This window comes from Puma concolor, chromosome B3 (assembly GCF_028749965.1).
Source record: "Puma concolor isolate L17-30 chromosome B3, mPumCon1.1.hap2, whole genome shotgun sequence".
Taxonomy (NCBI): Eukaryota; Metazoa; Chordata; class Mammalia; order Carnivora; family Felidae; genus Puma; species Puma concolor.
Window position 1 is genome coordinate 53,145,520 of NC_141672.1, and position 23,971 is coordinate 53,169,490.

At 35.5% G+C, this 23,971-nt stretch overlaps 1 protein-coding gene across 2 annotated transcripts in view; it reads left to right on the forward strand.

The window, feature by feature from the left end:
• The window catches only part of MDGA2 (MAM domain containing glycosylphosphatidylinositol anchor 2), an 870,482-nt gene that overhangs the window by 358,487 nt on the left and 488,024 nt on the right, over nt 1-23,971 (forward strand). For both annotated transcript variants that reach the window (XR_015252395.1, XM_086709827.1), the window contains exon 2: nt 9,237-9,376. Coding sequence is in view for 1 of the 2 variants with exons in the window: in XM_086709827.1 (XP_086565953.1) it covers nt 9,237-9,376 (140 nt within the window). In the remaining variant the exon portion in view is untranslated. The remainder of the gene's footprint in view (nt 1-9,236; nt 9,377-23,971) is intronic.

Here is a 23,971-nt window from a genome sequence, read left to right on the forward strand (position 1 = left end):
TAACCAACCGAGCCACCCAGGCGCCCCAGCAGTGATTTTTAATGTGTGGCCTTTATTATGTTGAGGTATGTTCCTTTAAACCTGGTTTGTTGAGGATTTTTTATCATGAATGGATGTTGCACTTTGTCAAATGTTTTTTATACATGTATTGAGATGATCATATGGTTTTTATCCTTTCTCTTGTTGACATAATATACCACATTGATTGGTTTGTGAGTATTGAACCACCCTTGGATCCCTGGAAAAAATCCTATTTGATCATGGTAAATGATTTTTTAACATATTTTTGGATTTGGTTTGCTTATATTTTGTTGATGAATTTTGTATCTGTATTCATCAGAGATATTTCATGCATATAATTACATTATTATTGTTACTTTATTTTGATGACAGACTTTCTTCCGTCTTAAATAGTATCTATTGCATATAAACAGATAACTTGAGTTAAAATGTTTAATTTAAACACTTTTCTTTAAATACTTAGCTGAACACTAACCTAAAAAATCATATTAACTTCTGTTATTTAGAAAACATTAATAGCTCCTTTCTAAAAGCAGAGGCTTCAGGGTTTAATTTTCTTACCTTACTTTTGGGCTTTGGAGAGTCTCTCAGGGGAGCTCAATTAACTTATAACAATGCTGCTCAACATGTACTGAAGAAATAATGCAAAATATTTAAAACTTTTCATATTAAGAGCCTTTTCTAAAGTCATATGAGGTAGATACGGCCTTCTTTTGGTTAAATCCAGAATAATCAATAGGATCTTAGTACTTTTATTTTATTTTATTATATATAAAATATATTTTTATATTTTGTAAATATAAAAAAGGTATTTCTCTGATGTGAATAGGAATATTGTGTCAATCAAATATATAGGTTCAGGGGAAAGGGGGAGGGAAATGAGTTCACACTGATGCTGAAATAGTAGTTAATTAAAAGAAATCAATGAATCAAAAAAATCAAATGTCAGTTTCTAACTGATTTTTTTTTGGAACTAAAAAATTGACTAAAATAATCTGTATGTTGTTTGTGTATCAGACTATTGCCCTATTTGGGATTACTTAGGGCAATGACAGAGGGATTTTAACTACATTTTAAGGAAATTATTAGAATAGACATACAAATTGAACATTTTGTTTATGGGCATGTTTCCATATGTGTTTATATTCATGAGTGTAGTGAGTATATTAGTGGGATTTAATAAGTCTATGTAGTTTTAAAATGTAGAGTAAGGGTATAATTTCATAAGATCCTTATAGTCTCATGGAGGCAAAGGCAGATAAACTAAGACTGAAGGAGAGGTAGAAGACCAAAATAATGCCAAATCTAGCAGCTTACCATCTTCTATTTTCCTTTTATAAATATAAGCAATAGGCAGAAGCCAGGCTGCTGTGGTCTGAGGATAGCAAAGCAGACGCAGAAAGATGGCTTAGAGTGTGTACTGTTATTTCTAGGCACTAAACTGTAAAGGAAGGACAAGAAGAGGCCTTGATGGGAAGATAAATGCTCTTGTTTTGTCTCTGTTTTTCTTTTCTTTTTAAAATATGGGTTCATTTAAGTATATTTATGTGCTGTAGGGATTAACCTTGATTGTATTTTTTATAGAATTAGATGGTTTTGAGAGATTTCTGCATATGTGGTGCAGAAATTGACAAAGTTAAACTTGTAAAAGAGTAAACAGAGGAAAAAAAGAAGGAAAAGAAGAACAGGTAGGATTTTAGGAAAGTCAATTAAAAAAATTTTTTAACGTTTATTTATTTTTGAGACACTGAGAGGACAGAGCACAAGCAGGGGAGGGGCAGAGAGAGAGGGAGACAATGAATCTGAAGCAGGCTCCAGGCTCTGAGCTGTCAGCACAGAGCCCGACGCAGGGCTGAACCCACGAACTATGAGATCATGACCTGAGCCGAAGTCAGACGCTCAACCCACTGAGCCACCCAGGCACCCCAGGGAAGTCAATTTTAAAAGAATGATGAAGAATTGTAGAAAATAGTATAGTATTGCATAAAGTTGTTTATGTTGGAAACACAAACATTATGGTTTGTTTACTATATAATGTAAATAATCAGTCTTTGCAGGGCGCCTGGGTGGCTCAGTCAGTTAAGCATCCAACTTTGGCTCAGGTCATGATCTCCCGGTTTGTGAGTTTGAGTCCTGCGTCTGGCTCTGTGCTGACAGCTCAGAGCCTGGAGCCTGCTTTGGAGTCTGTGTATCCCTCCCTCTCTGCCCCTCCCTGACTTGCACTTTGTCCTCTCCCTCTCTCAAAAATAAACATTAAAAAAATTAAATAATTAGTCTTTGCAGTTCTGAGATGATGGTATGATATTGTTAAAGGATTCCATTTTATACTTACGTTCCTTTTCACTTATGGGCGAACCTGAATAGAAGTTTTACTTTTTGCCCTAAGTTGGTTTGACCTACTAAGACTTTTCTCTCTCCATTGAGTCTTACCTCATTCATCTTTTGACCCCATTACTCTAATACCATATCTCACTCAAAATTCACCAAATGCCATCCTAGCTCTCATAGGCAATGACCTTTTGTTTGTGATCCTCCTGACAACCCTGTTGTAAGTAACATTTTGGACAGTTCCCCATGCTTGAGCATCTCTTTATGTAACTTAAAATTTTTTTTTTAATGTTTATTTATTTTTGAGACAGAGAGAGACAGAGCACGAATGGGGGAGGGTCAGAGAAAGAAGGAGACACAGAATCTGAAGCAGGCTCCAGGCTCTGAGCTGTCAGCCCAGAACCCGACGTGGGGCTCGAACTCACAGACCACAAGATCATGACCTTGAGCCCAAGTTGGACGCTTAACCAACTGAGCCACCCAGGCACTCCTCTTAATGTAACTTTTAAAGAACTACATTTTCTTTGTTTTCCTTCTAGTTCTCTGACTTTAGAAACGTATTCTTTTCTTGGCATCTCTGTATTAAGAATTCATACTCCTCTGTTTCTATCATTATCCTCTTCATTTCTCACTTTGCATTCTCTGTTTTCAAGGTTTCGCCTATTCTCTTGTTGTCAACCACCCACTACTCTGGAAGTTCTAAATCTTTATGTACAGCAGTGGCTTTTCAGTTGTTGGTCAGCTCACCATTAGCATCTAAAACTGAGTTCTTCACCTCATCGATGAAATCTTCTTATTCTCTTCTTCCCTGTGTTTGTTATATCGGAATATGTAATATAATGCGCCTAAGAAAAAAGATACTAAGCAAATTGTTGTAAACAACAAGAAGGATAAATATGGACTCGGCCTCTAAAGACACAATACTTAATTTAAGTATTGAATTGGAAGATCATACTGAAATTATGGGTGGGAGAGAGAAATTAAGAAAGGAAGACACCATTTTTAGAATTACTGTTTAAATGTGCTGTATTGGAGATTGTGTGAAATAAGCAGAAGAGGCCAATTATTGACAGTGTCAATTAGCTAAATGTAAGATGTTAAGCAAAACTGAGAAGCGTTTTATGGAAGCATGTGATCACTTAAATCAAAAATGGAGAATAGGAAGAAATTTGATTATTGTTGTGTTTGCTTGAAAAGCGCAACTGAATGCTTGCTAAGAGAATGCTGTTAACTAACAGTGTCAACTGTATTATCTCTAGCCATGTGAGAGCAGTGAGGTGTGAGATGTTCTATCTCTCTGTCTCTGTGTCTCTGTCTCTTGACAGAATGTGTGAGAGATGCTGGTGCTGGGTGGTTCCCTGATGTCTTTACCAGGGCTTCTGAGAGGGGGTCAATGAGCATCCCTCTCCACATTGCGTGTCCCAGGAGATCTGGGACCTGCATCAAGAACATAAGCTGTCTTGACCTGGTGTTGAAGAGTGTCAAGATTATATTGGCAACTGGATTTCCAAAGAGAGTAGTAGGATCAGGGATTTGAGTGACTTACCAAAGTACAAAGCTCTTATCTGGAGTTCTTAGACAAGAGAAAACTCCTAATACCAAACCTGTTTACTGGCTAATAGCTTGCCTGCTATTGGAAAACGACTTTTTTGAAAATGCTTTCAGCTAAGTTTTTTCTCCAACAAAGTCCTCCCCTCCATGATTTGGGCTCAGAACGCCTGATCTCAGATCTTTTCCACCTCTGAATAATGTGGAGTATGTAGTGATCAAGAGAGCATTTTATTTCTATTCTTTATTTTTTTTAATTTATTTTTATTTTTTTATTTTTTTGTAAAATAAGGTCTAGGCCCAACATGGGGATCAAACTCAGGACCGTGAGGTGAAGAGTTGTATTCTCTACTGACTGAGCTAGCCTGGTGCTCAACAGGCATTTTCTATTTAAACAGTCATCTCTCACCTAGTTAACTGAAGTGTAAACTTCTGTGTCATCTTAACTCCTCCTTCACCCCACCTGGAGTTAATCTTCAACTCCTGTCTAACAAAACCCGCTGAAGTAGGTCTCTGCCCTCATTTCCATTCCTAGGACTATACGGCGTCTCTGCTGTGTCTCGAGACATAATGGCAAGTTGAGAGAGTGGCGCCAGTGTCAACATTTAGAGTAAGTTATAAACTACGTGGGCCACATTTTAATGTAGTTATGTCCTAAACACTGCAGGCAGTCTCTTGCAGACGTGCCTTTGAATGCACTGCTTCCTCTTTCTGGAGTGTCCTCCTTTGTTTCCACCACATGGTTTCAGACCTAGGTTACATGTCACTGACTCATGTTAGAAACCTCCAGGCAGATTTAGGCATCTTCTGGGTTGTCCTCTTATAGTACTTTTCACTTTCTTCTGTTAGAGTACCACCCTTATTTCCTTCCTTCCTTCCTTCCCTCCTTCCCTCCTTCCTAATTGGACAGACCCTATGGGCTGTAAGCCGCTAAAAGGTACAGCTCACAACATTAATTTTTATATCCCCAGGACATAGCCTTCTGCCTGATCTACAGCAGTTGTTCAGTAAATATATGCTTGAAAGTCTGTATATGAGAATGAAAGCCTAGAAATGCTCCTGATTGTTGCCATTGGAGCATAATTTCTTTGTGTCCTTTCTCCAACAGCATACAGAGAGAATTTGGTTTAACTTTCAAAAGTATACTCTAACAAGATAAAAGAATATCTCTCTTTTGCCCTTTCAGGCTGACCTTTTGAACCCAAAGCCAATTTACTCGAATTAAGGGAGTTGATGTGATTAGTGTTAGGAAAGATTTTACGTAATGGGATTTGGTTTACTTCAAACAAATTTGGATGAATATGAGTCTCATGCAATATTTTAACATTTTAATTTATTGCTGACTCTACAGGGCAAAGGGGATCATAACCCTTAGTCCAATTTCAGGATGATGAATTGAGGCTTTTTTCAACAGCAGAGGATAAAAGATGACGTGCTTCAATTAGAGTACTGCAAATTGCATTTATATTTAGAGTTAAGTAAATTCAATGCCATAATAGTTGATATTTTGCTAAAATAGGATGTTGGTGTCATTATAGTGATATTTGCTAAAACATAAATTAGGAATTAATTATTAAATTAAAATAAATTATTAAATGTAAATCTACTCTGCATTCTGAATCATGTGATATGGAGCAGATGCCAAAAATGGTGCTCATCCTGGCAATGATATGCTTAATGTAAAATTAGAGTGTTAAGGAAAAGGAAAATCACTGGGCAGTACATATCTCCTGAAGAAAAGAAAAGAGAATCATTGCTAAATAATCCAAGAAGGTGTCAGGAACATTGGTCTAAATATCTGTCTGGGAATTCTAGATGGGAGGATATGTGAGCAAAGCCTCTCGTATCTGATGGATAGCAGTTGCTCAGTAAATACATGCTTGAAGATCTGTATATGAGATCAAAGGCTTAAAATCTCAGTGCTCTTTACCTTACCCCTGGTGGACTGATGTACAGAGAAGTATGGTTTCAGATTGGATAGTCAGTATGAGGACCTTTACAGAACTCTTCGAGGCATTCCTCTGTGAAACGTCATGCAGAGACATCATGGATCCTTAGGCAGGAAGAGGACATGTTGAAAATAGAAATTTTCAACATATTATTTTGGCAGTTGTGAGATTTCTTGGGTTGGGCACGTACTGGAGGCAGGATGATGAATTGGGACAATATTACTTTGGTTGTTTGTAGCAATTATAGTGTTTATGTTGTTGGTCTACTTGCAGTGCTCTACTTTGTGAACACTTAATCTTTTTCTTCTCTCTAGTGTAGTGTAAGTCTAGTTTAGGAGTTATTTAGAGCCCTTATTTAACTATGTCAGACATAGTTTTAATAGCATGAAGTAGTGAGAAGAACAAAGGACCAGTGGTTCTGGTCTCATTTAGGCCACAACTAGCTACAGGCCTATGAGCAGGTCACTTGATGTCCCCAATTTGGAAATAAGAGTGTTGACCTGGATGAACTAAGACCTTTTCAGTTGAGCTTTCTGCAGACCAAAGAGTTAGTGAAAGCTTCCAAAATACTCCTCTTAGCACTGAGCAATGAAAGTACTAAGCACATATTTTAATGCATACTAGGAAAAATACATCTTCCACTCCTAAACTTTGGTAGAATATTCTACCTTACCATAAGATAGACAGTAGGTTCATAATGATTACAATATATAGGCATTACCTTTTCTAAGAACGTGTTAAAATATAGAAGAAAGTAGAAAATTAACCCTTGTACATGAACACAGTGTGCTTATTGTATAATTTTCATGTTTTAAATAAAGCTACTTATTTGCATAATGATGCTTTGGAAAGATATATCTTAAAATAACAATGCTATTCATTGATTTGAAATTAAAACAAAAATAATGTGTAAATTAATCTGGAAAAATTGTCATGTTACTCTATAATTAGATGTATTAGTAAATGAGTGCTATCACTTATTAAGATACATTTGGCATAGGGGCGCCTGGGTGGCGCAGTCGGTTAAGCGTCCGACTGATTCAGCCAGGTCACGATCTCGCGGTCCGTGAGTTCGAGCCCCGCGTCGGGCTCTGGGCTGATGGCTCAGAGCCTGGAGCCTGCTTCCGATTCTGTGTCTCCCTCTCTCTCTGCCCCTCCCCCGTTCATGCTCTGTCTCTCTCTGTCCCAAAAATAAATAAACGTTGAAAAAAAAAAAAAAGATACATTTGGCATAGAATAATATTTCAAAGTAGTGAATCTGTATTTTCTATTTCTGTTTTGAAAATGTTTATTGTCATCAGTTTGTTAACCTCTATAATACGTATACAGTTTGTATTATGGATGCTTAAAAATAAGTAGCTCTCTGATTTTGCTTCTTTGAATTGAAGTTTAAGTTTGATCCTTATAGGAAATGATATGTCAGAAACATTGTGTGCAGTGTATCAGAACACCCAGAAAAACGCTGCAGATAAGGATTTCTAATGTCATAAAACTAAACAAATTATTACAGTGTCTAGACAGAGTCCAAAGACATGGTGAATTTTTTTTTTGATAAATTGATTTTATAGATCAAACAAAACATTTGATTTTTTTAACATAATTTAATGTTCAAACCAATGGAATGATGCATGCATGAAATTTAGTTACTTGACAATATTAAAAGGAAAATGATATTTTATTCCTTGGAGTACTTTCCTTGAGTCAAGAAATACTTATAAGACCTAGAAAATTATTTTTGATCATCTGGCCTAAGTAGCACAGGCATCGTTATCATCTGGGTGCTCGGCAGAAATGCAGATTCTTGAGTTTTCTGCATCCATAATAGATCTCTGGCCATACCTCTGAAATCTGGATTTTAAACAGGTTTCTGGGGAATTGTTTTTGTGCATAGTGAATGTAAGAATTACTTTTCTAAATCTTCTTATCTTCCTGCTGGAAATCTTTACATGTCATTTGATGCTGGGTATTGGATCCTGAATTTGAAAGTTGAAGAACAGGACTCTGCTTGGGAATCCAGAAAGAACTTGAAATACCCAATGATTTTATTATCTATAAATAGACTTTTCTATCAGTTTCTGTTTGAAATTGAGAATGATAATAAAATATGTTTTTCGATTGTTAATGCTATATACATTAGTTTATATAAAACAAAGTATTAGATATTGGAAACTTTTTCTTTTGTATTACTTTCAGAACACAGATTTTCCCAGAAGAAATTTTCCCATAAGTTGGACTTATATTCATTTTATTTCCTCCATAGAATCACCAAGTTCAACCAAATTCTACGATATTCATGATCTTTTTAATGTTACATAAAGAATTCCAAGTATGCTTTCATTAATTTTTAAGCAACCATAGCATCTACTGACAATACTGATGTTTAGGTTAAGATTGCTACAGGAAATTCTTGAGATTACTATCCTTTACCTGTAGATGTAGCCTTTCCACTTGACTTTAATTAAAATAACACTTTCTCCTCCATTCCCAAATGTGTTTATTACAAATAAAAATCCTGAATTCACAAATGAGAATGATCTCCAATTTGAAGCTAGTAACTGACATTTATCTCTTTGGTGACAGGAAACATATTTTATTATGTAAGTGTTTCTTATGACTGGAAGAGTTTTTGCATGTAGTGGATTTCCAGTGATAAGTAAGTCAATTAATGGTAGTCAAGTTTTATTGGCCTGTGTGGTATTGAAAGAGGAGAAAATTATACTTAGGAATTTGGATAGCTTCATGAGAACTACGTCTCTCTTGAATCAGAATTTTATACTTGGACATCAATGATTTATTGCCTTCTTCAATGGCTTAATTTAACGATCAACTTTTGCTCATATCAACGCAAGAGTCTATAAATATTGAAAGCTAAGTTGATGTTCAATTCCTGACAACAAAATCTTCTCATTCATTAGCACTCTATTTGCACCAGAAGGCTTATAAAATTAGTAGAAAAATGCCAGTGTTTTTCATTTAAATTTCCTTTCTTCTTTCTATTGGTCTCTGGAGGTTGCACTACTTAGATTTTGGGCAGCATCCTTTACTATATTAAATTTGGGGTTTCAGAAAAGGAAGGACCTCTCCCATTTTAGCAGTCAGATCTCATCATGCAGTCTTGTAATGATGATGAGTTCCTAAGTCATGAGTTTTCTCCCACCATCATGTTCCCCTTTGCCATTTTCAGAATGTATTGGTGACTGTTAGAAAAGTTTAAAGCTTCCTGTCCAGCAATATCTTTAATCCCTTGGGGTTGCTCAAAGTGTTAAGACTGATGGATCTGACTGTGGTAAAGTCTAATAAGAATTGCGCTGACAACCAAGACGATTCATGGGAGGACAGTTTACTTACTTTTTTTTATATGTCTTGTCTCTCTTCTTCTTGACTCGACAGCTCCCCCAACGGTTCGTATTGTGCATTCAGGCTTGGCCTGTAACATTGAGGAGGAGCGCTACTCCGAAAGGGTCTATACTATACGGGAAGGAGAAACCCTAGAACTGACCTGTCTGGTCACAGGACATCCACGTCCACAGGTGAGTCCCGAACCGTGACAGTGAGGGAAACTCTCATTGACCTTTCTTGCAAGTCAAAAATGCACATATTTCAGGAGATCTAGCTAAAAAAATTGTGTGTGTGTGTGTGAGAGAGAGAGACATTGAAGTCACTGCGTGTCTGCAGTGCAGGATAAGGGTGGTGATTGCTGAACATTCACGCTTGAAGTACTCACTTGGATAAGATGAAGAAAGAATTTTTTTGTTTTGGTATTGTGAGAAATTTGGAAGACACTTCTAAGGAAGCTGTTAAAAAGACAACTACAAAAATATCTCAGTAAGATAACAATTCATATGGCAATGAGTTTATTTTAGAATGTGGAGCATGATTTCATGATGACATAATTGCAGCTGAGGAAGCATTTGTTCTGAAGAATGTGGTGCACGAGGTCACATGCACTTTCCTTACTCCTCATCATTATATTCATAGAAAACTTTGAAAAACAAATGTTTGCAGGTGTATGCATTCAGGCTTTCAGAGTCATCTGCTACAGCTTTCATAAGCTACTTTAATAGCAGGAACAGAAATTGAGACTTTCAAAGGGCACTAAAATTATAAATAATGAGCAAAGCAAAAGTTTGTAGGTGTGAAAGAAAAGGTTAGGCAGAAGGTAATATAGTTAGGCTGTGTATTCATGATGTAAAAATTTAATTCAGATTCAATACAGAATATTCAGGATGTTTTAGTCAGAATTTGCCGATTCTTATTGTCATATATTTAACCTGCCTGGTTCAAAATCTTCACTGGCAATCAATACGGACACTATGATGGAAGAGAGATCTCATTTGGTGGCAAAGTTGCATATTTTAAGTATTAGTGTTACAGGAAAAAAAAATCCATCTAACACCACTACAGAGGAGAAAGTAAGGGGCAGTGTAGAGATTTTATGAACTCATCATTTTAACCTTCTCTTTTGCTCCTACCGACCATAACTCTTAATACGCAAAGATGTTTGACCTTACCATTGTGCCCTGAAGAACAAATAAAAATAAGCAAATGAACTTCATAGAATGAAGTAATATGGATAAATAAGACCATGACTAAAACTAAAATAGTAAAATATAAAACTTAATGCTACTCTGTTGGTAAAATGAAAGACAGTAAAAAGTAATCTAGAAAATATGATTATTAAACCTAATTGTTATTAAATTTTAAAAATAATATTAAAATTAAAATTCACGATGGCTAAAATGATAAATTATAATACTTGCTTTTATCTGAAAATTGATTAAAGAATGAAATTATATTAATAAATTTGAGTCCTATACAATTTGACCTATTACGATTAGACTTCATGGATAACAATGATTGCAAAACTATACATACAAGGACAAAAATGATAGTTATTATAATTGGATATAGAAAAACTTATATGTCAGACCTTTCTATTTTAAAATTCATATAGATTGGGGCGCCTGGGTGGCGCAGTCGGTTAAGCGTCCGACTTCAGCCAGGTCACGATCTCGCGGTCCGTGAGTTCGAGCCCCGCGTCGGGCTCTGGGCTGATGGCTCAGAGCCTGGAGCCTGTTTCCGATTCTGTGTCTCCCTCTCTCTCTGCCCCTCGCCCGTTCATGCTCTGTATCTCTCTGTCCCAAAAATAAATAAACGTTGAAAAAAAAATTAAAAAAAAATAAAAATAAAATTCATATAGAAACAATGGACTTCAATAAAATAATTTTGCTAAAATTTAAAAAATGATGACATTAACTCAAGAATATTATCTCACAGAAAATTTAGTGCTGTTATAATTTGATTATAGTTTTTGTATTTGTATACATAGAATAACAATTCCAAAATCAAAAAGTTGGGATCAAAATATGAATGTCCAAATCTAAAAGAAGCCACAAATTGCCAAATGAGAGGCAGTTTGTGGCAAGAGAAGACTCTTTAATTCTTCCATCATTCCCACACTGAACCCACCAAATTCAGCACCTTCTAAACTACAAATTACACTTAAAAATGCAACTTTCTATCTTTTTAAAAAGTCATCCCTGCTGTCTGCTCCCTCATCTCCATCCTTAGGTTCCCTTAGTATTAGGAATTTCTTATTTTCTTCATACATTTTGTCTGCAATGATTCACAATCTGGAGTATAATCTCTGATGTCTGGACAATCCAAAATAATTCTGTAACAAAGAAGTAGATTATTGCCTTATGTGTTTTTTTTTTTTTTTTTTTTTTTTTTTTTTCCTAAGCAGTTCCATTGCTGGAACCATTTCATTGTTTGCTGACCCTAGGAAAAAGTTGTCTCAGTATTGTTATTTCTTCATTCCTAGAAGTAATTTAGGCATTCACAGGTGACACAGTTTCAGTTTATATCACCGGCTTGAAAAATTAACCAGGCCTCTTTTTTGTCAACAAACTGTATAAGGAAAGCTGACAGAACAGCTGGGCATCGACATCCTGGCCAAACGCTAAAGGGCATGCTGATAGCAGCTGGTCCTGAGGATGGTTTTTCTTGGCTGAGGCCATGAAGCTGGAACGACCTCCTGGCTGTCTTGGCTCATCTGAATGTGATAGGTTGGGAATGCACTGGAAGAGTGAGGTACTCCACTCTTCAGGAGATTCCTTAATCTGTTGTCTATTCCTGTTGGCAGTGAGAGTCATAAAAGTCCCCATTTCCAGAAGTGTTTAAAGGCAGCATTTTTTTTCTAGATTAAAAAAAATTCTCTTCAAAAATATATCATCTGGCAATATGTAATGGCCTGAAGATATTATTGTATGCAAGGGAAATAAACAAAGGAGAGGAAGGTACAGTGCTAGGTACAGAGGAAGGTACTAGTACTTAATAGTATGGCACTGGGACCAGACTACCTGGGTATGACCCTGGATCCACTGTGACTGCCCGCGTGAGTGTGGGAAAGTTCCTTGACCTCTCTTTTCTCTATGCCTCAGGTGTCTTATCTGTATACAAAGATTGATGGCAAACATCATACCTATATCATAGAATCCTTTTGAGAGTTAAGTGGGTATTGTAAATATATATGTACATATATATATATATACACATACACATATATATGTAGTTGGCATGTAAATAAGCATTATATTGATATGTAATAAAATATATGCTGGGTTTTTATTCATTGTTTTAAAGCAATTTATGATTAGACTTTAAAGTCTAGAGTTGAATATGTAAGTATGAAAATAAGTAGATTTATAAAGTGGTTCTTAGCATTCCTGTGGCCTACTTTAAATTAGACCCATTTAAATAAATTTCATTATTTTTTGTGTTTTAATACTCCACAGAGCTTTTACATTTCTGTTAATTACCTTTGCTTAGCTTGCAAGGACTAGGACTATGTTCAGACTACTTCATTTAATGAAGGTTTATTATAACATATATGAAGAGGTAAGAAAGCAGGGGGAGGCAACAATTTGTTAGTAAATCTCTAAACCTAATATTACCTCTACATGTCCATAATTTCAAGATTCAGCTACCCACTCTCTTTGTCTTTCTTCTTTTCTTTTTTCCTCCATCACTACATTTCTCTTTTCTTTTCTTCGTTCTTTCCTTCCTCTCTTCTCTCTCAATATTATCACATCAATAACAAATGAATTCTTAATATAGCTCTCTTATAAGTGATTTAAACAATGAGATATTTAACAAAATGTTCCCTGTCACTGTCCCACTCACCTCTCAGAGGTTTATGTTAAATGGTTTGATGTATCATTTTGCAGTCCTTGTTAGGCGCATTCCCATAAATATGATTGTATATGTTAATGTTTTAGGTTCATTTTTTAAATTAGGTAATGAAAAGTATTATTCGGTGGCTAGAATTTTTCACTTGTCCATGTGTCCAAATCACCAACTATAGATCCAGCTTAGTGGTTCTCAAGGTGTGGTCCCTGAAGAGAATGTGTTAGAAAGGAAAGTTCTTGTGCCCATCACATCAGAAAATCCTGTGTTGGGGCCAGTGATCTGTCTTGTCACCAGTACTCTGGGTAATCCTGATGTACCCTGAAATTTGAGAACCACTGACTTAGATCACTATTTTCACAGAGGCTGAATTATACTTTGTATGGATGCACTAAATTCTACTGTATAGATGCACTAGATACATGGAATTGCCACTATTTTGTTTAAAATTGAATTACTTAGAGATTTTTACTATTACAAATAATAACTTAGTGAGCATTTCTGGTATGTGTATGTGTTTATGCACGTCTTGATTACATGTCTGCCAGTGTCATTGTAGGATAGTTTCCTTCTCCAAAATGGCATTTATCCAAAGTTGAAAGTGACTTTACCTTAATTCCTTAGCACAAGTGAATCTTTAAAATTTTTGCTAATTTGATGTGAGGAAGTGAATTATACTACAGTGAAGTTTCAATTTGCATTTTCGTAATTACCAGTCAATTTGAACGTTTTCCCACCCATGTATCAATCATTTGTTCATCTCCTTTGTCTGTTGATTGTTTTTATCTACCTTCTTTATTTTCTTATGGGTTAGTTGCTTGTCTTCCTACAGACCCGTAGGGACTTTTTACGTCCTATAAAAACAAATTCAGTATCTGAAAATTATGTTGCAAATTTTATCTACCAGGATGTGTCTTTTAATATTGCTTATGTGACTTTTACTTGGATAATTTTGTTTTTAAAAGATGAGTCATTTTAATCTTTTCAATTTTGGCTTCTGAATTTTATACCTACTTTCATAAGATCCCTTTCATGTCCATGTATCTTACATTGTATGCTTCTTTTCTAACAGCTTATATAGTTGGTAATGTATTTAATGATTTAATCATTAGGGAATGTGTTGTCCATGGTACAAAGTATTAGTCTAGTGTTTTCTCTTTTTTTTCTTCTTCTTTCCCTCTGCCTTAATCCAGACAGGAGAGTCAGCATTCCACCCTACAGCTTTAAAATGCTATTTTTTCTCTTTTTATGAAAATTGAGGTATAATTGACCTATAACATTATGTTAGGTTCAGGTGTACAAGAGAAATAATCACCACAGTTAAGTCTAGTTAACATCTGTCACTGTACGTGGTTACAATTTTTTTCTCTCGTAATGAGAACTGTTAACATTTTAATTATTATATAGTGTGTAACATTAAAGCATTTTTAAAAGTTCTTAAAAATGCTATTTTCACCACTAATAAAATTTAATTATTCTTTTTTTAATGTTTATTCATTTTGATAGATCGAAAGTGCATGAGCAGGAGAGAGGCAGAAAGGGAGGGGAGAGACAGAATTCCAAGCAAGCTCTGTGCTGTCAGCCAGAGTTTGACGTGGGGCTTGATCTCACAAACTTTGAGATCACAACCTGAGTGAAAATCAAGAGTCAAATGCTTAACTGACTGAGCCATTCAGATGCCCCAAAATTGAATTATTCTGTTCTACCATTCTACTTATCCCTTCTCCTACCATGCCGTGCTGTTTTAATTTCAATGGCTTTATATTACACTTACCTATAGAGGAAAGCAAGTCACTCCTTTTTGTTGTATTTCTGTATTTGCTTGGTTGGCCTCAGACATTTTTTCTTCTCTTTGATATTGGAAATGAGCTCTTCATATCCCCCACCCAAATAAATACTGGAACTTTAATTGCATTGCATTTTTCTTGCTATGGGACCTTGCAATAGAAAGTATGGAAAACTTTTACAAAGAACTTCCCAGTAGGACACTTTGAATATTTCAAACTTCTCAAACAAGAAGGCAGTTTTATTGTAATGAGTATAATGTGAAGGTCTTTGAATTTATTTTAATAACAAACCTGGCTACTTATATTTGGAAGGCTTTTCTTCTCTTTTCAAAAACAAAACAAAACAAAGATGAAATGTGCATCAACCAAAAAAGCTCTACTTTTATACGTTGGCTTTCTGGGTAAGATTTCATTTGAATATTACTTTTCATCACTGTAATATTTTTGAAAGCGATTCCTTAAAATATAATTATGTATATCCCAAGCACCTACCTAAGAATAATTAATATTGTTTACTAGCTTATTACAGTTCATCCTAGGCATTGTTCATTTTATTTATTAAAAAAATAAGGGTAAGGCCATTCAATTTTACAATGGGATCATATTCAGTCATTTGATTGCTATATAAATGTATTCTTGACTGTCAAGACTGTTGCTGAGTTATTGATGTTTTTATCCTTGTTAATTCTGTATGCAGATTTCAAAGTGATAAATTTGCCATAATGAATATATTAGCAAGCCTTGGTAACAGGTTTTTCAGTTTTAAACCATTAGTGCTATCTATGTGTTCTCCTTTGCAAATATTTTGTACATCTTGGTTCACATTTCCATGTTTTTTCTTCTGATTCAGTCTGTTAAATTTCTTACAATAAAATTAATGCATGCACGTGAACAATAGAGGTCTTAGATTGTTGGATTTATGTCCAATTAAATAGGCAGAATTGGAATCTGTTATCTAATCAGAGATCATCAAATGTTGCATCTCTTCCTTATCATGGTTTATAGAATTCCATACAATGTTCTTTTATCATCTGTGATAAATCTATCTAGGCTGGATCTCTCTGCTTCATCATATAAGAGACTCTCCAACTAAAATGGCTAATATTTTTTCAATGAATATTTGGATAGGATGTAGGAAAGACTTTAGTATATGTCATATTTAAAAATATATTAATCACAAATTCCATATCAATAGCTACCTTCACAGTCTGTCCTCCCTCACACATACATGCACACCTAGTGTCTTCTCCTGGATATACTCCTTTAAGTTAATTTTTACATGGGTAAATGCACTTACCACAGCTCATTTAGGAGGAAGGATTTACAGTCTTTCTGAAGGTTGATGTCATACCTTCAAATAGTTTTGTTTCTATTGATTTTTATACACAATGTGGAAAGTATTTTTTGGTTCAACACTTTTCTCCAAAACTGCTGATACTTTTTACTCCCAGTATATCAGCATTGACCAAAGAATTTTTTAAAAAACATTTAATGGATTCTCTATTTAATGAATAGAGAGTCCGTTTTGCTCCTTAGGAGATTTGAATGTGTTTATAGGTATTTCAGATTTCATCTTTTGTTTAATTCCATGGACAGTCTTTATGCTTATAAGAAACACTGATCATCCATTCCAGAAAACTGCTCAAAAAATGTTAATCTACTTAATGAAGGCTCAGGGAGGTGGAAATGTTAGCATAGATTTATTATGAAACTTGTTTTTAGAGAGTTCCCAAGGGATACTTCTGTTACTATGAGGAATGCACTGGTCAGATGGGCACTGGCATCTTTGAGAAGCTCATGGGTGACTGTCCTTGGGAGACCAGGGTTTCACTAGGGGATGCTGCCATAGAAGTAGAATCTCTAAAATCAGCAGGATGATAGGATTCAAAAATGGCAGAGTTTGGGTTGTCACACTTAACCAACAGATTCAATGTGGATATAAATAGTGTAATGAGCAGCAAGGTTGGAGTAGCAAGCATGTTGCCTTTACCTGTAGGGCTTTGTTGATGAATGATAGATTATAGTGTGTTTAGCGGTAATATATAGGGGTAGCTGACTAGAGTGGTTCTTGACTCATATAAACAGACAAACAGAGGTAACGAGGTAAGGAGGAGGTTGATTTCCACTCTACAAAAAATCACAGTCACACAATTTCCAAATCTAAACTTGTTCACAGAGCCAACACTCATTGTTGGAAAAGGAAGCCAGATTTTTTTTTTAATTTTTTTTATTAGTTTTCTTGGAAGCCAGATTTCTTTGAGGAAAGACCTACAAATATCACTACAAGCTCACACCAAAAATAGTAGCTGAATCCTTCCCCAAGGGGATTTGTGGCCATTTGTCATAGTAATTTACCTTGGAGAAAGAAAAATACCAAGCCTTTTTGAAGGCTCTTCAAGGTACAGAGATTGAGTTGACACAGAAATCAATGGATTTGTAATACTGACATAGAGTGGAGGTTTATGAAGCGAGATGATCAATGGGGTCCTGGCCCAGAGAAGTGGGTTTATGGTCATCTCTCCAGACTCCCAAAAGTGTAATTGGGAGGGACATACTTAGCAGCTGGCAGGATCCCCACATTTGTTACCTGACATGTGGAGTAAGTCAGAGTCAATATGGTAGGAAGGTGGAGTCCTGTAAAATTGTCCCTCCCAAACCAAAATATTAAATCAGAAGTAGTACTGCATCCCAGAAGAATTTTCAGAGATTAGGTACTACAGTCAAAGCTTGGACAGTAAAGGAGTGGTAGTCTCTATCATGTTCCAATTTATTTCACATACAAGATACCTAAAAAGCCAGGTAGATTATGGCAGATGATGATAGACTGTGGTAGACAATCAAATCAACACTGCTGCTGTGCTACATGTCATGTCTCCATTGGAGCAGATTTGCCAGTATACAGGTAGTCATCTGACAAACGGATGCTTTTCAATTGTCACCAAGAAGATTTTAAAGTTTCCTTTTATGTGGGATGGACAGCAATGCACATGTACTACTGTGCCCTGGATCAGGATTCACTCTCTGACTCTCTATAACATTATAGTGCACAGGGAACTTGATTGTCTCAGTGATCTACAGAACATTATATTGATTACATCATGTCATCTTGAACTTCCAAAAAGGAAGTAACAGGTACCGTGGATGCCATAGTAAGATAGAAATGTGGCAGAAGGTAAGAAATAAAGTACCCTGAATTTTACTGGTCTGTTCAAATGGTAAAGGCTTTTGGAGTCCAATGAGGCATGCTAGGGCTATTCCATCTAAGGTTATAAACCTATGTTGTTGCTTATCACAGCCATACCACGAAGAAAGAAGTCCAGCATGTGGTAGGCTTTTTTTGGATTTTAAAGCCTGCGTATATTACACTTAGAAATATTGCTTTATTGGAAAACTTTAAAAATTCTCAGTTTTGGAGCAAGAGAGGGCTCTGCAGCAAGTCCAGTTGCAGTGAAAACTGCCTTGCTGCTCAGGCAGTGCAATCCGGAAGGCTTGCTGTTGGTTGACTATGCTGCGTGGATTCTTTGTTAGTTCCTAAGAAGAGGGTCACAGCACAAAACTTGAGATTCTGGAACTAGACTAAACTTTGTCAGGCAGAGTACTAATTGCTGTTTGCAAAGAAGCTCTTTGGTCCATAGGGAGTAGATTCCAATTGATACATGCCCCCTTGGTCAGGCAATTCTGCGACACATTCTACATGGCTCCTCAGAGGATCCCAGTAGAATGGAGCCCCAGTTACTCTCAGCAATGACAGCACAATAACAGTTTGTTGTATGGTTTTCCCTCTTTCTCTTTGTCATATTCACAATCTCCTGTTTCCCCAGGATTGGTTACAAAAAGCATACTTATTTTTGTATCTCTTATCTCAGTCTTTCTTTCCCCATGGCAATTCTATAAGACAGTACCTATTTCCTGGACTCAAACATAATGAGGAGTATATTTACACAACTAACCCTAGATTCTTCTTCCTGGTTGCTGACCTTATGTTGCTTAATTGTGATTCAGAACTATCATACTACTTTTCCTGAAGACTTGTAAAAGGAAAGCCACAAGTCATTAGTAAAGGTATGATGTTCCATCAAATTTTATTTGTCTTAAGAGTTTTATTAACATGAATAGCATGGGTGTCGACTATATTTTCAAATTTATTCTAATATTTAAAAAAGTGTTTCTTCTATTTGAATTACTTCTAAGCAGTGAAAGTTTGCAAGTTAATGCACAAGGAATTGCATGTGATGGAGATTGACTGTAAATACAGACTAAGGATTTGTTTGGTTATGATAGCTTTACCTTTCATGGCCAAAATTGGATCCTCAGAGAGATCAGAAAATGATTTCTCAGAATCAAAATTTTAGGTATACAAATCATGTGGAAGTTTTAACTTAGAAATCTTACTTTGAGATTTATATATTTTAATGAAAAATATTATAAGTAGAAGTGATAATATCATAATCATTACTTTATTACAGCAGTTGACATAAAGTATTTTAAAATTATTAGCGCATTTCCAGGAGATTGAAGGAAATCCATACTTCCTATTAACATGTAATTAAGAATCTATTGGTTGTGTTCATGGTTAAAATGTATAATTTAAAACATGTTTATTTATTTATTTTGAAAAAGAGAGAGAGCATGAGCAGGGGAGAGGCAGAGGGGGAGAGAGAGAGAGAGAGAGAGAGAGAGAGAGAGAGAGAAAGAGAAAGAGAGAATCCCAAGCCAACTGTGCTCTGTCAGTGTGGAGCCCCACATTGGGGTTGATCCCACAAACCATGAGATCATGACCTGAGCCAAAATCAAGAGTTGGACACTCAACTGACGGAGCCATCCAGGTGCCCCTAAAATGTATCATTTTAGGGTAGACAATTGCAGTTCTCTTAATACGGAAGTTATGAATAATTACATAGACATTGATGAATTGGATTCTGTATTTTTATTATTAGAATAATACTCCTATTGACATGTTTCCAGATATGTCTTATTTAACTGGGGCAATTTCCAAGTGGTAGATATCCCACAATAGTTTTTTCCCTTCAGATTTAAAATTTTTTTTCATAGTAGTTATTGAGCTGTCAGCAAATCTAAATTCAGTAACATTAATGTAGTATGAAGTGAATTTTTTCATGGTGGAATGTCAATTGAATTAATTGATTTAGTTTTGAGTCTATATTACATACATCCTGCCATTTTGTATATATGTATAGACAAAAAATAGATATATATACACACATACACACTTACTACATATATGTATGTATATATATAAACAGATAAAGATAAATCCACAAAGTGTGAGTCATTTGGGCACATTCAACATGTCATAAATGATCATTTATAGTTACATCCATCCCTACTATTTATAAAAGGCAACATGAAAAATATAGTAGTTGTCTACATGTGATCCTATTGAGTGAAATTTATTCTCTGCACTTATTGGGGCGCCTGGGTGGCTCAGTCAGTTAAGCGGCCGACTTCGGCTCAGGTCATGATCTCACAGTCTGTGAGTTCGAGCCCCGCGACGGGCTCTGTGCTGACAGCTCAGAGCCTGGAGCCTGTTTCAATTCTGTGTCTCCCTCTCTCTGACCCTCCCCTGTTCATGCTCTGTCTCTCTCTGTGTCAAAAATAAATAAACGTTAAAAAAAAATTATTCTCTGCACTTATAGCTAGGACATCAAAGATACCAATTAAATGAATTGGATTTACTTAAATTTTTAAACTCCAATCTAATGGAACATTCCTTAAATTGACTTTAAAACATTGAGGTTTCAAATTTAGGTTTAATAATTTCAATTATAATAATAGAAAGTACTACTGATCTACCTCTATGCTAAAGAATATCCTGTCAGTGGTAATTAATAATCTATATCAGTGCTGGTTGTAAACATGACATATTTATTCTGAATTAGACTCCTCATAGTCTTTTCCTGAAATGCTCAGAATATTTCCAAAAACTTAATAAAGATTAAAAACCTTTCTGGGATCTACAAAAGTTAACTTAAACTACACCAAAGAAAGTGCTTGTAAAATGTGAGTATTTTCAGGACTGAAAAATGAGAAAACATTTATTAGGAATGACTCAATCAATTCTTTTTTGTTTGTTTGTTTATTTGTTTTTTTAGGAATTATTAATCTTTTATTCTGATTTTCTCTTAGTGCCAAAGTCTTAACAAAACCTAAAAATAACATTTATTTTCCTGACAGTTTTATCTTTTTCCATCAGCAAACATTGATTTCTTCCTTTTTCTGCTTATTATGGTACATGAGGAAACATTATCCCATACAACCTGGCCTCCTCTTGTTTTCTTACTTGCCTTTGGCAGAAATCATTAAATGATGTTGGATAAGCTTGAGCAGAGCAAAATCCGTAGTTAATTAGTGTCTTTTCTGTTGGCTGTCATTGAAATTCTGTATGTTAAAATTAACTTTTAGGCATCCAGGTGTGGTATAGTATCAAATCTAAGTGATCCTTTGTATTGATACCATGTATAATTAGAACAACTGATCATTTTGAATAACTTTTCACCATGCCATCAGCAAGATGGATTATAGCCAACCATTTGGCTGTGTTATATAAAATTCATGTAAACATTTTATGACATATATAAATTCTACATTGGCTAATGCCCAATATTAGCTTTAAAGGGTCCCTAATTCCAAAATTGTACAAATGCCTGAACTGCATGATTATAAATCTTATTAGATTTCTAGGGCTGCCATAACAAAGTACCACAAAGTAACAGAAACAACAGAAATGTATTGTCTCACAGTTTTGAAGGCTAGAATTCTAAAAGCAAAGTGTCAGCAAGGCCATACTCCCTCTGAGATGAGATTCTGGGTAGAATCCTTCCTTGCCTCTTTTAGCTTCTGGTGGGAGCCATTGTGTTCCTGGCCTTCACTTGCATCATTCCAACCTGTGCTTCTGTCAGTGTGTGTGTGTGTGTGTGTCTTCCAATGATATTTTCCCTCTTCTGATAAAAACACTAGTCTCATTGGATCACGGGTCCACTCTAGTATAACCTTATCTTAACTAATCACATCTGCAACAACCCTATTTACAAATAAGGTTACATTCTGAGATACTGGGTGTTAAGAATTCCATTTATCTTTTTGGAGCACACAGTTCAACTCATAACATATATTATCTGTTCTTTTAAATGAGAGTTCATACCTTCCCTGGACATGTCCTGGGGCTGCCGTTAAAGAGCACATCATATATATATATATATATATATATAGAGAGAGAGAGAGAGAGAGAGAGAGAGAGAGAGAGAGAGAGAGAGACTGCTGTGTACCATTAATCTTGAAGAACATTTCAGTGATTTGCCTACAGATTTTTTATTTGTTGTCCCTTCCATCCACTTGTCTGTACCTTTGCCCCTTGGTTAATTGAATAAATGGCTTATTTGTCAAATCATTTCGAAAGCCTCTCTTGGTCAAAGAGGCTTGCTTAAGTGCCATTTCTATGTGGTCCCAGAATACCTCACCATTTCTTACTATAATAAATGTATCCTAGGATGTTTCTTTGGGGAGTGAGTGAGATTTTAGGCTCTGGAATCAAACTGCATGGTTTTAAATTGAATGCCACTCTCTCTACCTTCTAGCCATGTGAATGTAGGCAATTTATTTAAACCCTCTTTCACTTACTTTCCTCATGTATAAAATGACAATGGTAGTAGTGATTATATATTAAGCTTCTTTAAGGATCAAATAAAATAGCAGAAGGCAAGACTTAAAAAATATTGAATAGTGATAATGATGATAGAAATTAAAATGGAACAATCATATTGTTTTCCACTTAGTGGATTCCTAAAAATGAAGGAATGGGTCTTGCCTTCACATTTTCTATCACATTAGAGTGAACCTATGTTATGATTTGCCTGGGATGCTGCCAGTTTATGGCTATTGTTTTGGTACAATTATTAACGTCATCCTCTCTCAGTCCCCAAAAGTGTCTTGTTGTGGAGAATGAAATATATGGGAAAATAAACATAAAAGCTTTACACATAGAGGGTCTCAATTATTTACCAAATGAGTGAATGCAACAGGCATTTTCATTTTAGGCTAATTTTTCAATATTTTAATTAATTCCATTACCTTCAAAAAATACTAAGTTGTGTTGGCTTGTGCCTATGCCATTTACCTCTTAGAAGTAAGCATTTAAAAAAACCTTCAGATTCACTTACATAGGCACTGTTGGAAGCCATATACCTCAGTTCCTGCAGGAATGCATTAAATGTTCCCTTGGTGGTCTCGAAGATTTAATGTGTGTTCTTATTTTACTATCCGGCAAGGATTTAAAGACACTCGGGAAGTGGGACTCAATAATATGAAGCCATTAAAGCCCTTTAGTCAGAAGAAGATTCTAAACACTCCATGCCACTTTTGACAACGGTGTACATTTTTAATTATAGATGTTAACAGTTCAACATTGGGATTTCAGTGATGGGAGCATATTCACAAAGTATCAGATCAAAACCTGGTCATTCATTGTTGGAATTTGTTGCTTAAAACCAGAATACAGAGTTGTAATCCTATGTCTAAATAAGGTACAGATGATGAAATCTTTTTCTTACTTGAAAAGAGGGGGGAAAAACCAGTATCAAGAGAAAGTAGAACAGAGTTTGAAAAAGTATATGCCAAGACATGTTCATGTTGCCAACTAGTCATAGTTAATTTTGCTAGAAGCATTTGAAAGAATATAGCTTCTGTTGTTCATGGGGGTCAAAACAGAAAGCCCAGGAGGAAAGTTAGTTACCTTATAAGTACAGGGAATTTCGATGCATGAAATAAGATGAGTGATCTAGAGGTATTTTTTTTCTCATATATCTTTGGATCCCCTGCCTGGAGACCAGTTAACTTCCTTGGCCAATATGTTGGTTAACCAAAGTGGTCCAGTATTGTGATGATATCCTCTAACATTATGTTTATCAGTCTGAATATTGCTAAGTATTCTAGACCAGCTCCTAGTGATATGTTTACAGATTAAACTGAAAACTACATTTAGTTTGTTATTAGACATACACATAATCTAAGTCTGTAACTGCCCTCCTAACCATTTGTCTATTTGAGACTTTTATTCCTTCTGACTGTTCTTTTGACAGTCACAATGAGTCACACACTTGGCTTATGTCTACTTAATGGGGCTATCTAGTATAA